The sequence below is a fragment of the Glandiceps talaboti genome, chromosome 1, assembly GCF_964340395.1.
Source record: "Glandiceps talaboti chromosome 1, keGlaTala1.1, whole genome shotgun sequence".
Classification (NCBI taxonomy): domain Eukaryota; kingdom Metazoa; phylum Hemichordata; class Enteropneusta; family Spengelidae; genus Glandiceps; species Glandiceps talaboti.
The window spans coordinates 4,009,566-4,027,127 of record NC_135549.1 but is presented as its reverse complement, the minus strand read 5'-3'; the positions used below and the strand labels follow the sequence as shown (position 1 = coordinate 4,027,127).

The window sequence follows — 17,562 nt, the reverse complement described above, 5'->3', positions numbered from 1 at the left end:
TGGTTACCAACCTGTATGACACTGTTTCCTCCTTCCAATAGGGCTATACCCAATTCAACACTCTCTAGGAACACTCGATGGTTAGTATTTCTCATTATCAAATCAATGACGAGATCTGATGCTCCCTGTTGATCTAACTGACACTGGACTTCTGCTAATGTCATGTCTGCCCGCCTCAACACCACAGAGCCTGGACCATGGTTGACAATCCCAGGTTTCTGTTGGACAGTGGTGCTAACACTTTCTCTTCTGTACCTGGGATGAGATTTTCCATAATATCGGAACAAGAGACTCTGTCGGAGATTTTCACCCTGCAATATGAAAACATAGCAAATATCATCTGTACATACTTCTGTGAAATCTGCTATTTCTACTTGATGAATAAGTTTTACTAATGAAATCACAACAAAATACTTTTGTGTATCTATTCTGAACCATGAACATGAACCTCAAAATACTTTAAAAAGTACTCTTCCATATACTTTCCTTAGATGACTAAGACTACAATTTTCATTGCTAACTTTATTTAGTAAATATGTATTTCAGTATATATTATATATGAGATGCCCCCTTGGAGTATGGTGTATGTTTTGATATGACATAGAAATCTTCCTGGCCATGCATTACAGGTGCATTGAGACATGCATGCATGGTTGGAAATAAACATAGCATTATGTTTGCTTGAATCAAGAATAATAGTAACAAGTCTTCATAGACAGTCTGACAGAAATGGCTTGATTTTTATGATTGACTTACATGGTCAAGGTCAAGGTCTTAAAAGAAAGTTCACACCTGATAATATGGGGGTAGACACTTGAACGGAGTCTCTATGTATTAATGTTTTTAAGTTTAATACGCGATAGATTAGGATACTACAAATATAGCCAGTATTCAGGAAAAAGGGATAGAGCACCAAAAATACCACATACATATATCTTTCTAAATTCTTGTTCTGTATTACCTCTAGACATGATAACAAGAAATTGTATACACATAAATGTTCAAGAAATTATCTGCAGCATGCAAGAAATCGCTTCATTTTGATAGTTTACTCTGAAGATCAAGGTCAGTGTCACTGTCTTATACGAAAGCTAACATGTGATAGTTCAGAGTCTCTGGACTGTTTACATTCTTCCATACATAGTAGACTTGTTTATCACAAACTTCAACCACCTGCTAGCCTAATGTACTAACACTGAGTTCTTCCTTTAAGGCCACAGCTCGACTAGTTCCTATTTTTGTGGCCCTAGCCAACAATCTATATAATCTATTTATGGCTCATTTGACTTGCAAATTTTGATATTTTGTACATTTGTAGATAAGTTTAGAGTATTTTGTAAGCCTATAATTTCTGGCAATAAAAGTTATCATTATAATTCCCTACTAACTGACTCACTGATTTACATAAAAGACAAACAAAGACGCAATGCAGCACGTGACGAAGCATGACCACCAACTCTGTAACTGGGTTCAAACAGTAAATAGTTGTCCAATGACCGAAGTGTGTAGAGATTAGGCTCCTAACGGATAATGTTAAAGTAAAGATTCATTTACTTCTGATTACTTTAATGCACGGTATTCAATATTTAATTTTTGGAGTACAATCACACCAGAAAATACTTTTCAAAATTATTTTGCTTGGAAATCATTAAGCTATTATTTGCTAACATCTCCTTTTTATGTTTGTGTTGTTTTGTTTGTTTTGCTTTTTTGTGAATAGTTGAAAAGAAAATCGCAATGAGAATACAATTATTTCTATACACATGCATAGTACATCTTTACTGTCATCAAGTTTATCATTGAAACTAATTTTTCAATGATAAACAGTAAAATATTTCTTTTTTTATTGAAAATAAAACCCCATGAAAGTATAGGTATGTTCAACAGTTTTCTCACTTCACTGTGTAACATTGCATAACATATTCATATCATGATTCTGTGCAGCAAAGACATTTCTGTGTGCTTATAGCATAATATTTGCCTGTCTTTATAAACCTTGTTACTGCATACATACTGAGAGTTTCTATCGAGTCATTGCATGATATTGCTGCTTGTGTTTGTATATTTTATACAGGGAGATCAAGCATAACACATGCTTCTGAAAGTTGTGGGTTTGTTTTATAGTTTGATACATGGGTTAAACTACAGCCCATTTCAACTTACCATTCTCCGGCTCTCTTTAATACAACCACACAGAAACCAACAAGAAATTGCACATGCTATACTGAAGAATAGTTTCTTGCAACATTTTGTCTAAATGAAATGAACTAAAGTGCCAACATGCAGACATCAAATGCAGACGTCAAAACATTGGCACCCACATGTCTGCGCCTAGTTGCAGTGTGATTGTGGTTTATTTCATTTAGACTAAATGTAACAAGAAATTGTAATCTTGCTATCTTAAAGTGCAGTCTGTGCATTTTACTTATTAGTTTATAAGTCATACTATGTGTTTGAATCAAACAAAGCTGGTGAACAATAACTCGAAATGTGCTGTGCTGTATATTTGGTTGGAAGACGTTGTGCATTATATATTTTACAACAGACTTCGCAAAGTATTTACCAGACAGTTCCTTGCTGAAAACGAGACCTGTAAATGACAGATTTTGTCATGGTTGGCAAAACTATGGAAACCAGTTTTACAGCATTAAGAGTGCAGGGTATACATGTAAATCTAGGAGGTCACAGTTGTACATCTATGTATGTCATATTAAAAAATACATCAAGCAATGCATGCATGTACAGTATGTATGAAATATACAAGTTTAAGTCAAAACAACATTAAGGCATATACTGGTATGCATGCTTATCTGTAAAAAATGTTACTCTTATGAAAAATGAAATGCAAACATTTCAAAACGTGAACAAATTGCTGCAAACTTTTAAGGCACTTTTAATAATACAAGAAGTACAAAAATCAAATTTCAAACAGTTGGTACAATATTTACTATGAATATCACAAACTCAGCACAATAAGAACAACAACTATGATAATCAGAGAGTTGCAGATGGACTATTGTCATGGCAACCCCTTACCCTCTTGGCATCTTCCTGTTGTTTCTTGGTTAGATTCTGAATTTCAGTAATCTTTTTTGTTTCCATAGCAATAAGAAGATAGCATAAGTAAAGTAAAGAATACAATTAGTTCTAAGTTTGGAAAGAAGTTTAAGGATCATGAAAGTCAAGGGTGGTGGCCTGAGATGAGGGATAGTACAGGATGGTAAAGGCTGGAGGGATGCCAATAGGATGGTAAACGTTGGAGGGATGCTAGTGATATTCCCCCTGCCAATATCAGAGGGGAAGAGGGGTTACAGATATTGAGTCAGTGTTTTCTTCTTCTGAAGTACCTTTTAACAGTAATACCACATCATTTCTATACTTATTACCACATCAGTGATTTGAAACAAGTAACCATCAATTGGTAGATTGTGCATTGAGTAGATGCCATGGCAACACTTACTGGACTTGACAGTATCCTTCGTGGTTTGAATTCAAATTAATAGATGGTATATCAACACTGTCTTGTATATTGGCAAAGGAAAGGACAATAAGCTTGACTGGACTGGCCTATACACTGGATGTTTACATTCAAATCAATGGGTGTCTTAGCAACATTTTGTAAAATTGTAAAAACAAACCAACAGATGAAAACTGAATTATTGTATACAAAGACAAGTGACAGGCAAGCTTTGTATTGATGTTTTGTGTTTTGAATTGCAGCTTGTTGACTTTGTTGCAAGTATCCAGGGCTACAAGTAACATGGCATACTTTTTTTTAACAATAGAAATTGTTTCAATTAACTGCAAGGATTGATGGAATGGTTAAAACTTACCTTCTCAGTGTAGTCAATATCTACTGTCATCATCTCTTTCAGAGTCTGTAACACTTTGATACATAACTTTTCCTCTTTTTCTTCCAGAAGCCGCTCTGTATGTTTTATCAACCTGAAAAATGTGATCCATACAAATTCAATGTATGTTGGGAATATGCAAATCACCTAATTGATATGCAGGTCACAATGTTACACAAAATGACACATTCACTTTGATATGAATCTATCACTCACATTTTTGTCTGGCATCAGTGTATGATATGAAAAGCACCTCATTTATATGCAAATCATCTCATTTGTATGCAAGTCTCAACTTTACACAAGGATATTATTACTTTTATTTGATATGAATCAACAAATTACATTTTTGTTGGGATTGTCACTTTATTGATATGCAAATCATCTACTCAATATGCAATTCCTAACTTTACACAATGTGATACACTTAATTTGATATGAATCCACCACTTTCATATTTCTGTCTGGCATCAGTATTTCAGAGAACAAAACTTTAGTGATATGCAAATCATTTCATTGACATGCAAGTCACAAGTATATACAATGTGATACACCTACTTTGATATGAATCCACCATTTTCACATTTCTGTCTGGCATCAGTATTTCAGAGGAACAAAACTTTATTAATATGCAAATCATCTCATTGATATGCAAGTCCTAACTTTACACAATGTGAAACACTTACTTTGATATGAATCCACCACTTTCACATTTCTGTCTGGCATCAGTATTTGGTGGGAAAAGTAACTCAGGTCTGTGTAAAACGTCCACTAGCACAGACAGCTCTGCTTGGACCAATGGTTTTAACTGGTCTTCCAGAAGAGATACAATGTCCTGGGATAAATGGACAATGAAACAGTATCACATAGATATTCAGACCTCTTCAAGTTTAATTTACATTATCAGTGCATAATTGTTGGATTCCAATCTTTTGCCCTTTTGTACACATTTTGCTTCACATTATTCTAACCAATCAAATCAACCTTGCAGAAAGCTTCATGTTATACTGCCATAATGGTGCACTTTATAGAAATACATACCCATAGCACTTCATGGAATAATTATCAAACTTGTGCTTATACAGCCAAAGCAGAAAGATTCTTGGAATTTAGTTATCTGTGAAATACCGTTGAGTTGAGTGTTGTTGAGGTACAACATTCCTTTAGTTCAACTAGACCTCTAGACGCAATAGCTTAATGGGTTTTGTGTGTGTGTGTGTGTGTGTGTGTGTGTGTGTGTGTGTGTGTGTGTGCGCATGTGTGTGTGCATGTGCGTGCATCATATGTTTTAATCTGATCCAGACTACCTCTTCACTGTAATTTTTCCTCCAATCTTAACTTTTCAAAATAGCAAAAAAGACAGTGAGTACTAGCACTAGGCCTAGCTATCAAAGTGATAACTGATTTTGTGTTTTTGTTTTTTATACATGCTGTCTGCATGCATTAGATCTAGTGTTGGTGAATATATACATATATGACAGCCCAAAGTTTTGACTTGGCTTTACAGATTAAGGAAGTCCATCTACTTACAGGCACATTGCCTATGCCTATGCCTATATCATTACATTGTGGGAGTTGTGACTTCTGCCATGCCTGTATATAGGTACATTGACAGATAATATTACCATTAAATATGTACTCAAAGCACAAATGTCATCATGATTTTGTCATTTTACAGAGTACAAACATACCCCTCAAACATATTATGGGCAGGGGAAAGAGGGGAGGGGGAGGGGGATTTAGAAAAGTGGGATAGAATTCCCTGTATGATAGTAAATATTGTATTAAGTTAACAATCAGATTCCTTGCTAAAATTGTTGCAATGGTAGTGTTTACAGGAAAGTGGGATGGCATTCAATACATCACCTATGGTCTGCAAATAATTGTAAATCTATCTTCAGTAATGCTTTTTCATTGTTATAATATTAACACTCAAAGGAAAATTTATCTGACAGTGTGTTGGTAATATTAACAACCTCTTGAATCTAAGAATCGTGATTTTTTATGACGACATCAAGCTAAAATGATTAATTTAACAAATTTTGTTCTAATGTGATGAGATCGGCATACATTACTTAATACAACTCACACAACTACTTGAATGTTGTTTTATCCCTATGTGAAAACCATTTCAAGAAACCTATCTGAAATGTACAGAAACTGCTATGGATATATTGGTACATTTGTAGTGATTACAATGAATTATGCAAATCAGTCTTATCAATATGCAAAGCTTAACCAAATGACACAGTAGCTTGTATACTATAGTCTGATCAACATTTCAACACAGAAAACTAAAAGATGTATCACAGTAAATCCTACTGCTTTATTTATATGGTAATCATTTTCATAAATAATATGCAAAACCTAACTAAATGACACACTACAAAGAGAATCATTAAAACTGACCCTACTTTTATCGATAATCATATATTATGCAAATCAATCAAATAAACATGCAATTATGTAGCACTATGTCAATTTGTCCCTCTATCTGTCTACGTATCTCTGTCTGCAGGTATTTCTGTCTGACTGTCTGTCTGCCTCTCTCCTTCTCTGCCTACAGATGTCCCTGTGTTTATATCTCTAGCCATCTATCTGTCTGTCTACCTATCTCTCTGTCTTCAGGTATGTCCATCTGTTTATCTCTATAGCCATCTATCTGTCTACCTATCTCTGTCTTCAGGTATGTCCATCTGTTTATCTCTATAGCCATCTATCTGTCTACCTATCTCTCTGTCTTCAGGTATGTCCATCTGTTTATCTCTATAGCCATCTATCTGTCTACCTATCTCTCTGTCTTCAGGTATGTCCATCTGTTTATCTCTATAGCCATCTATCTGTCTACCTATCTCTGTCTTCAGGTATGTCCATCTGTTTATCTCTATAGCCATCTATCTGTCTACCTATCTCTCTGTCTTCAGGTATGTCCATCTATTTATCTCTATAGCCATCTATCTGTCTACCTATCTCTCTGTCTTCAGGTATGTCCATCTGTTTATCTCTATAGCCATCTATCTGTCTACCTATCTCTCTGTCTTCAGGTATGTCCATCTGTTTATCTCTATAGCCATCTATCTGTCTACCTATCTGCCTTAAAATGTCTGGTCTACAAAGCCTAGTCATTGGCAGTGGACTCCATAAATGCTCTGCTACTCTAGCTGTCCACTCTGTTATACCTGTGTTGAAATTACATACTATTATATTAGAGTGTAACATCAGCATTGCACATGCCCAATTATTGTATTCTCATCAATTCATATTCTGCATGTTACTGTACAAAGAGTAGCATCACACAATTTCACATTACACAGAATGTGATGGGATTTCTTCTGAAGGTAAACCAAAATTTCGTGTTCAGTTCAGAGACTTGCTCTCTGTACAACATGTACATACATATACTAGATAAACAATCATTGGCCAATGATATAATTTAGCAATGTACTGTATGTAACGTCAATCAATTAATATGATATTGTTTATACCCCACATGATTTGTTTGGAAAAAATCAAATCAAAAGGACAGTTTAAGAATCAGTCTCAGCATATGTTAGTATAACAGTTAATTCAACAATGGATGCTATCACGCACCCAGATGACCAATATCTTAATATGCAAATTAAATTCTTACTATGCAAATGAAAAATAGCAAAATGGACTCACCTGCAGTCCTTCTATGATACTCCTATAGTCTCTTGAGATTGCCATCATAGAGTCTCGTCTATGTCGTCCATGGCTTAGCCAATGTCTGGAGTGTTTCATGACTATTTGTGACTTGGAGAACAGCGTATTGACTTGGCTATCAAGGTCAACAGGGATAGCTATGCCACGGTTCTTGGCTGAGTAAAGAGGAGGGGATTATCAAGACATAATGATCATAAAAACCACAATAACATGCATTCTTTCATTTAGCATTTAAAGGTAAGGTTCTTGGATAGTGGAAAAGACATGTATAACTTTACGTTAAAAATGTACAGACTTAAGTTATTTATTTAATACATGCAATATCAATATACAAACCATCAAGAATCACCATTGTTATTATTGTAATACACATTTTGTGATAACATATTTTAAGTGTTTAATTGTTTATGGAGAATACATCATGCAACTTTATTTGTGCACTTCCAGCCTTTAGTTATGTGTCTGTGTGTAGGTTGAAATAACAGGTATGATCTAAGTTGTAGCATTCTCATAGCGTAGAACAATGCAATGGAACTTTTTTTGTGTGATTTTTTTTTTTCATTTGACAAATATATCACATTATCTAGTTCGAAGGTTTTCCTTAACTTTGCTTAATATTTCTAAGAAATGCTTGAAGGTAGAGGAAATATAATCTGAGTTGGTAGTATACAAAACTAGAAAATTCATCTTAGATGGTTGTCAATACCACTCACTTGTATTACAAATGTAAAGCAAGCATGTGATAAGGAGTGTCGATAACTGTACAATGTGGCTTGTAGTCTCATACTAAATGTAGTCATTGAAATGGAAACTTAATGAGAAATATATGTTCACCATAATACCTGTCTCATTTTACACTGTTTCACTATTAGATTAATTTTTTCATCATTGAAAGCAAATTCAGAATGATGATGCTATTTGTCTCATATTATCAAACACCCTTTCTTCCAAGTGTATGTTGTTTTGAGTATTAAAATACTGTGCAGTGTGAATTATAAATTGAGTGTGGTGTATCTATCATTATATAGCAATGAACTTTTACTTATTAAGTAATATTACTACAGACACTGTTTAACTTTAAATAAGAGATGTTGTTATAGGTAAGGATATGTATATGATGCAGAGGAAGAGAGTGAGAGAATGGAAAATTGATAGTGAGAAAAAGAGAATGGAGAATTTGAGAGTGAGAGAGGAGAGTGGAAAGAAAACACACAGCTGGGAAATCAAAATGTACACTTTTCTCCTGTGAAATCAGTTTGCAAACAGAAATGAAACACAGCAAACAAAGGCCAGGACATGAACTACATGGCCCAAGACTACCATAGTACACTGCTGTAGAAAGTGTTTATGGAAGACAGTGATGATATGGAGAAGTGATGCTGCTAACGACAACAACAACAACAACAACAACAACAACAACAACAACAACAACAACAACAACAACAGACCCATGAAATGTATACACATGTAAAATACCAACGAAACACTTTGAAAATGGTTTATATGTAAACAGAAATGACAACAACACTCATGATCAGTATTAGACTAGAATAGAATAGCCCTATGAAGTAACTGGACAAATATGATAAAAATGAAATAAACTGACAAACAGTACCAGGACTGGATGAAGATAAACAAACAATGGAATAGATTTATCAATGACAATGTTTACTGTTATCAATGACAATGTTTAGGTGAGTTTAAGGAATACTTGTAGAAGTACACAGTTGACATAAAAGACATAGGAAAATGATAAAACAGCCAAAAGGTTGCAGGCTGAAAACTACACAGATATCATGCAAATCTATACAGATAGCACAATAACTTGAACACAGATGACAACAAAGATATCACATGAAACACCAAGATAGACAGCTGACAGTAATGTAGATGACACAACAGTTAAAACTGACAAGACTAGAGAGAATATTACATCACAGAGATAATACCAATCACTCAGTAGATACTTCGACAAACATTCAATGATTCGTAGATATATATCAATGATTCGTAGATATATACAAATGAAAGTAACTATGTCACCTCAGAGATAACGAATTGATGAATATATGAAAACGAAAAACAAAACAAAATGAAAGAGAGCTGAAAGCAAATAAACTTATGTAGCTTTAGAACTGCAATGAACTTAAAAGATTGGAGGATATATAATTAAAGTATGGTTATATTGCATGGGAGAGCAGTCAATGGTTAGTGGTTTGGCTCTGTGCCATGAACATATTCACCCCTATTTTCCTATCACTATCAACCACTACAAGGATGTACTATTTCATCAGGAAGTATAGGTAGGGAACTTAACAAGCAGGCCTCTTCTGGCCTTCATATACAATGCCAAGCATTTGTTCATGTTTTAAAATGTCAAACTGAAGTTCTTACTACAGTGTATGTTCACAATACAAATGATGTACACTTATCATATACTAAATGTACTCTTGCCCTTCTTACAGACATGGTCTATCATAGACACCCTGGGGAAATTACAGGAGATAGCCATTTGCTGTTGTAAGATACAACTCAGTCTATACCAGGGAGTCTAATGCTATCACTATCCTTAACCTATCGATAACCCCTGGGCTTTGATACAAGTATTTACAATAGTAAAGAGACCTCCCCTCCCCTCGGCATTAGCAGCCTCATTTTATGATTTGCTGTGTGAACATTAACATTAAGGGTTACCAATTTTGCAAGCCAAAGTACTATTTGGCCCAATATATTCGATGATGTTACATCATCATCATCATCATCATCATCATTCGTCCGTGGACGGAAGAACCACAGTTTCATCAATAGAACACTTTGATGTTACACTCAAACCCATTCTGAAACTCAAAACTATGTGACGAAAGTGTTATTTTTATGGTTAGGTTTAGTGAGGCACACACTGACACAACTCGTGTGTAATCACTATGTGTGTCACTTTCCAGTCAGTGTGCACATGCAAAGAGAGATATGTTTACCCATGTCTGTTAGTGTCTTGATACAATTCTCCACATGGAACTTCTGTTGTCCTGACAACCATGAACACTGTGACACTCTGAAAGCTCCTTGTAATAAACGTACAAATACTGGTTGACGAGTCTGAAAACAACAAATATTTCAAAATAGAATTGATGATTGAGCATCTGTATGATAACAAACAACATCCCCATACTATCGTTTTTTAGTTCTTAAAGTATAAACTATTCTTTATAGGTAACCAAAAAATTTCAACTTGGGGAGGCTTATCTATGCACATCAATTTATAATTTCTAATGTAATAAACACCTGATTTCATCCACAAACTCCTTTCAAAGTGATTGCTTTGTTAGGCTGTCATGTGAAATTATGGTCACTGAATGGAACTATTATTAGTATTAAACCAGGCTCTCTAGATTTTTTTAACTCCAAGTTCCACAAATTATTTCTTTGATTCAAAGTGCAAATATAAAAAACCCTTAATACAAGCAATTTGAAGATTGTAAATCGTTTGTACATAAAGTGGTTGAGTCCATGATGTGATTATAAAACACAATTCAGTCATGTGGTTGAGTCCATCATGTAGTTAAACAACACAAAACAGTCATGTGGTAGAGTCTTGGTGTGATTAAACAATATAGTACAGAGCTATCAGAGTTCAAAATCCCTACTATAATTATACCATGTTTAAGTCAAGATGTTGTTTCTGAACAGAAAATATGAATTAAACACACTGGTTGTTCTGCATCATGACAACTCATGTCTACATCACTGGTTCTATGGTACTCTAAGTATGAGTTAAAACGTTCCAAAGTGCCATTATTTTTCCGGCTTTTCATAAAATATGCTTGAGAAGGTATATTATTCCCCAATATTTTACTTCATTCAGCTGGATAATACTTATGACCTAAAGGTTAGTCACTACTCATCTTGCAACTTGTAGTGACAAGAACCCCTAGGTTACTCATACTTTCCTCAGCTGAGCAAAGAAAATTATTGACAGAGGAATAATACGTAATAGTCTATTGTTATTATTTTCACTTACTGTGACTGTTGTACTTTGGTCTGAGAATGGTGAATTAAAGTACATGGTGATAATGTTCATCACAGTTTCAGTTATATATTTCTCTAACATAGTATCTGCATGTTTCCTATCATGAGTAGCATTGCACACCTGAAATGAAATCATTGATGGAATGTTAAAACGTAAAACACTGAACTATATCTGGTTTAAACAATATCTTATGGTATCTGCATTTTCATGTCTTCTGTTTTTTGCATGCACATCAAAAATTGAAATAAAATCACACACTGGAATGATACAACTGAAAACATTGTGTTTGGTTTCAACAATGTGATATTATAGTTATGGTATGAATTACACTGTAAATCTGAAATGAAATCGCCTTCATTACCTTGCAAATATTACAGTACAATTCATAACTCTCAAATATTAGATTTTCACAATGAGCGACATCCAACAAATTGTTTTACTAGAACAAAAAAACTGACCACCACACAACACCACACCACACCAAACCACACCACACCACACCATACAACATCACACCACATGTTGTTATTTACTCTGCGAATACCTTAATTAATATTATATTATCTGTAAATTCATGTAGTTTCATATCTTATAAGTTAAAATCTATTCAATATTGCTGTGTCTTCAGACTTACCAGTGCCATGTCAACCAAAAAGTTTTCAAACAACGTCCACATGTGGTTGCTGGTATAAATCTCCTTCATTTCTACTTCAGTGTCCACATAGCAGTGATTCAGGAAGTTTATGTATGCATTTTTAACCTATTCAACATAAAATAGAAATTACTTTAAAAATGTAATATGAAATGCTGTACTTAAACATTCAATACAAGCTGAAAGCAAGGGGTACATATTAAAATGCTAGCCCTGTTCAAAGACATGGGACAACTAGAAAGTCAAAATAATTCCACTTGGAAGCATGCTTTTTTCCATAAACATGACGCTGTTTCCAACTGGATGGAATGATAATGACGCACAATTTAACACCATAATTGAGAGAACTCACCTCAGGTAGACAATCTTGATGAGTCACAACTCTAACAATATCATCCAATGGCAGAAGAGAATGACATTTTATTTCTGTATAGACGTTCTTCCCCTCAGTACAACAGGCTAACAGTTGTACTAAATTGATGTGATACAACAAAGGACTGGCATCATCCATACGTTCCCTCTCTGACTGCATCAAATCTATCAAACTCTGAAATGATGCCTTGTCATTGTAGAATAGCAAGACATCTTCACCAACATTCACAAGCTATCGATAAGAAAAAGAGTAAATGTTGTAAGAGGAATGAAACTTAGAGTTATGTTTTATATATGAAATTAAAATAATTCATGTCTACACAGTGACAAATAAAACTAACATAGTATTATTAGTCCATGGTGTAAAATGAGACTAAAAGCAAGTAATGATGATAAAACATAGTTAAAACTCCTACAAGTAACATACACCATGTACATGATTCTGAGAAGACAGTCCATTCAATTAGCACTTTTGCACCTGGTGCACCAACAGTTCATTTTGTAACACTTGACTCCCCATTACACAGCCCATATGTCTAGATCCCACACCACTGGATGAAAATGAATTATTTTTAAAAGCGTTATAACACACTTGAATAGCCCAATGCTTAATCCCTTTCCATTCCAGGTGCAATATCCAGGTACAACAGGAACTTTTACTGAAAGCACCTTAATTTAGTCTATAAGGTATCCCATGACGGGGTGCCCTCACACATCAGTCAACCAAGAGGAGGCCAGTGAGGGCGGAATGATACAATGTATCTTACAGTCTACACCTTACCTCAGCCATAACCATGTCCTGGGTCTTCCTAATAAACTGTCCTTCTGCTTTCACTATAGTTTGCAGAAACTTGAGATATTCTACGTGTCTTCCATGTGTCTCTATACAGTGGACAAAATGCTGCACTACCTTCTCATTGATTTCATTACACAATGCTACGTTATCCATGTAAATATGACGCATAGTTTGAGCTTCCAGCAACTGATGGTAAAAATAACACAAAGTATAGATTAAAGTCTATATTCTCTCTGCTTTGTTATCCATGTAGTAAACATAACACATAGTCTGGGCTTCAGTCAACTGAGGGTAAGGGTAAAATAAAAACACAAATTACATGTTTAGGTCAGATTAATATACCTTCTACATATATCTTAGGATATACATCTAAGGTATAAAATATTCAGACATCTTTTTTGCATGTATTAACATCTTCACTTTGCTTGCATCCACAGGGTGGTCCTCCTCCCATGCAGGTTGTAAACAAAGGGCAGAGTTAGTTAATTGGCCAGGGGAAATTTAACCAATGACTGCATTATAAGGACAGTATACTAGGACATAACCTTCTAAAACACTTGGTAGAGGTCAATTTGCAGAAAATTTACAAACTAGAAGCATGGCCTTATTCAAGTTGACCCTTCTGTATTTTTCCAACTGTCTACTACTAAAAAGAGGATATACACGTAGTTTGAATTTCTTCACAAACAGATCCTGATTTGATTGCATTAAATTTTCAATCAAGGTATCACACACACGCTTGAATCAGATTGCCAGAAGGAAATATTGCAGTGATATTTAATAATCAATCATAATGATTAAGGCATGTGTGTGTGTGTGTGTGTGTGTGTGTGTGTGTGTGTGTGTGTGTGTGTGTGTGTGTGTGTGTGTGTGTGCATGTGCATGCATGCATATGCGTATGCTTTTAACAGCAGTCTTAACAACTGTTCTGTGAATATGTTCTGTTCATAAATCAATAAGCTGTACGGATTAGATATTAACCATTGTTAACTTACCCCTGGAGTCAGAAACAGCTCACTTTGTTTATGCAGTAAAGCTTGATTGGATGGGTTGCCCATACAGAAATTCTGTAGAAACTCATGAGCAAATCGCATCAATTCTTGCATCCGAATGTCTTCAGCCTGAAAATAGACAATGAACACATCACTTTCTAAAACATGGTACTGTTAGAATATTTATCTACATTTATTAGAAATATTGCAGGTCTTTATAACATTTTTGTTATACTTCCTGCTTTACTAGTATTGTAATTTTGTTTCTTTTATCACATAAACTTTGATAGGAAAATGAATGTCCATTGACTCTAGGTTCATAGTATCAAATGAAAGTTTCTATTCACTGTCAAAATATTTCGTCAGTGAGAATTTGGGATTCACTTTGATTCATAATTTTTTATTTTTGACTGAGAGTACAAATTTTCATTTGATACTGAAATATTGGTGACAGCTAGAGACTGTTCATACCTCAACAATAATTACAATTAATAAAATCAAATTATACTATAAATCTAGAATGTAATATGTCTCAAACAGTAATTATCTTTTAATACTAAAAGAAACTGATAAGTGTTTTACCAACACAATGCTATCTACATTTCTTAGACAATGTTTACAATATTTCTAATCCTACCTTTTCATAGGGTATTTGTAGTAGTTCTAAGACCACAGAGTGTGCCCCCATGTTTCTCAGTAGTCTCTGTTCATGTTTTCTGTTCTTCTTGCCATTAGGATTGTCTACAACACAGAGTCGACTCAGACGTAGCAGGATCTGTAAATTAAACCAAATTAATGTATATCCTTATTGATAGAAGTAATCTAACTGTGTCACAGTTCTTGACTTCTGTTGCAATAAATGAGGACAAAAATTGGACAAACTAGTTTTGTACTTTGGGTGCACTGGCTTTTTAAACACTTTTATCAAAATATTTCTTAACTCGAAATTTAAGATATTTTAGATGGTACTTGTCAATGATCTTTAAGTCTGTCTGTCTGTCTGTCTGTCTGTCTGTTTGTCTCTCTCTTTCTCTCTCTCTCTGTCTCTCTCTCTGTCTCTCTCTCTCTCTCTCTCTCTCTCTCTCTCTCTCTCTCTCTCTCTCTCTCTCTCTCTCTCTCTCTCTCTCTCTCTCTCTCTCTCTCTCTCTCTCTCTCTCTCTCTCTCTCTCTCTCTCTCTCTCCATAACTAATTACACATTGAGCAAAACAGTAAGTAAGTTATAATCTATAAAGTTCCAGGAAAAAGAATATTTTATGCATGTGAAAAAAACAGGGTTAGTCAATGATATACACATAGTATAAAATTAAACTCATAAGAGTTTTTTTTTTGTGTTGTCTCTCACCTCTTGAATTGTCTTGTAGTTCTTTTTAGATGATGAATCCAAAGGTGGACCAAGGTCAAGGTCAATGGGTGACCCCTCACCCATTGAAGATGATGATAATGTCTGGAAAACAAATAATGATGGAGTAAATTCCAAGACAAAATAGATGTTTTATATACCATCATGTGTTTAACAAATTCAGGTGCATCTGAAGAACATACTCCACACCTTCAAAATGAAAAGAATTTGAATTCAAGGAAACTTCTACATTTGTAATAACCCTTTTATTAGCTCAGCCTTGAACTTTTGCATTCTTTACAAAGATATACTATGTACATGAGTTTAGAACAGGTTGAGGTGAAGGACATACGGTATAAATTGGGATGTGTTCCTCGGCAAGTGATAAGGGGTCCAATCTAATTCCTCTGTGGTAGTCTCCCTAACCTAACCCAAACCATGACTCCCTAGCTTAAATACAAATATGTGTCTATTGGCAGGCCATCCACTACATTTCTTGGAAAGTGTTTCATTTTTAATATCAAAATTAATTTCTTTGTGTCTCTATTTCAAGAATAATAAAGGACATCCATTGTTTATATTTTAATTATACCTTGCCAGCTTTTTTCTTCTCTTTACTGCCACCACCTTCTTTAGATTTACTATCCTTCTTATCTTTATCTTTCTTTTTCTTCTCACCACCACTTTTACTCTTGTACACCCAAAGTTCTGATTTTTCTACCAGTAGCCTGAGTTCATCTAGATCATTTTTGATTTGCTTGTAGTTTTCAACGTCACTAGCTGAGATTAGTAACTGGACCTGAAATTAAAATTTATTAGTTTATACATCTCACTGCTGAAAATAATCATTTAATAATGACAATGATGTTAGTTTTTACATAGCGCTTTCCACCACTGTGCTCACAGCACTTGACAATTGTTATCCCTGACATGGAACTAGACCATCACAACAGTCCTTTGTGTTTCCCAACCTTCCTGTGGAACATACAATCCATTGCAGCCTCTACATCGTATTAAATTCTTCACAAAGTGACTTCTATCCAATCAAGTCCCCAATCATACAACTAGGATAATGATGGAAAAATTAAATCATATTGAAATCTTGTCAAGGGACTTTAGCTATTCAGAAACCAATGACAATTGATAGGCTGAAACCTGCAATTTATTGAACAGCAGTAGAAATAAGGCTCAAACTGACAACTCTCAGAGTTTGACTCTGAGCTGGTCACTCTAACCATCCATAATAGGTGTGCTTGAAAATCTGCTGACCATTATTGCAAACATACAACAACATACAATTGGTACTAAGATGCATGGAAAATTGTTGGCTACAATGTTCATGCCAAAATGGAGAGGTAAATGTTTATAAAAATTTTGCTTTGAAAATTAAAATCTTTATTATCTATTAATTTGTTAACAGTTGTTTGTTTTTATTTATTACATGGTTTATTTTTGTAACTGTATGTATGCTGACTTTCTCTAATGATTTATGATAAAGATACATGTAATGTTTCATAACGTTGTGGTTAAAGGAAATGACACACGGCAGCCCACTGACTAAATACTGTCAATTAGAATGATAAATATATGAGAAGAAAAACATAAATTTTGTACTTTAATATGATGACAATGTGCAAAATACAAAAAGTTCTTTTCAAAGTTTTCAGGGTATACAAGAATAACACTTTGTCCCCATGTATTCTACACTGTAAGATATGTTGTGTTCACTTTGTCCCCATGTATCCTACACTGTAAGATATGTTGTGTTCACTTTGTCCCCATGTATCCTACACTGTAAGATATGTTGTGTTCACTTTGTCCCCATGTATCCTACACTGTAAGATATGT

At 34.5% G+C, this 17,562-nt stretch overlaps 1 protein-coding gene across 2 annotated transcripts in view; it reads right to left on the bottom strand.

The window, feature by feature from the left end:
• LOC144453392 (inositol 1,4,5-trisphosphate receptor-like) overlaps positions 1-17,562 on the bottom strand; it is a 145,799-nt gene that overhangs the window by 33,944 nt on the left and 94,293 nt on the right. Inside the window, exons 28-43 of one of the 2 annotated variants that reach the window (XM_078144679.1) lie at positions 16,307-16,513; positions 15,718-15,819; positions 15,012-15,149; positions 14,378-14,503; positions 13,368-13,568; positions 12,567-12,818; positions 12,197-12,322; positions 11,554-11,682; positions 10,511-10,631; positions 7,515-7,690; positions 5,382-5,444; positions 4,538-4,686; positions 3,834-3,945; positions 3,037-3,087; positions 2,564-2,590; positions 12-311 (exon numbers count right to left, since the gene is read on the bottom strand). In XM_078144679.1, coding sequence (XP_078000805.1) covers positions 12-311; positions 2,564-2,590; positions 3,037-3,087; positions 3,834-3,945; positions 4,538-4,686; positions 5,382-5,444; positions 7,515-7,690; positions 10,511-10,631; positions 11,554-11,682; positions 12,197-12,322; positions 12,567-12,818; positions 13,368-13,568; positions 14,378-14,503; positions 15,012-15,149; positions 15,718-15,819; positions 16,307-16,513 — 2,280 coding nt within the window. The remainder of the gene's footprint in view (positions 1-11; positions 312-2,563; positions 2,591-3,036; positions 3,088-3,833; positions 3,946-4,537; positions 4,687-5,381; positions 5,445-7,514; positions 7,691-10,510; positions 10,632-11,553; positions 11,683-12,196; positions 12,323-12,566; positions 12,819-13,367; positions 13,569-14,377; positions 14,504-15,011; positions 15,150-15,717; positions 15,820-16,306; positions 16,514-17,562) is intronic. The other variant, XM_078144686.1, reaches the window with a different exon arrangement.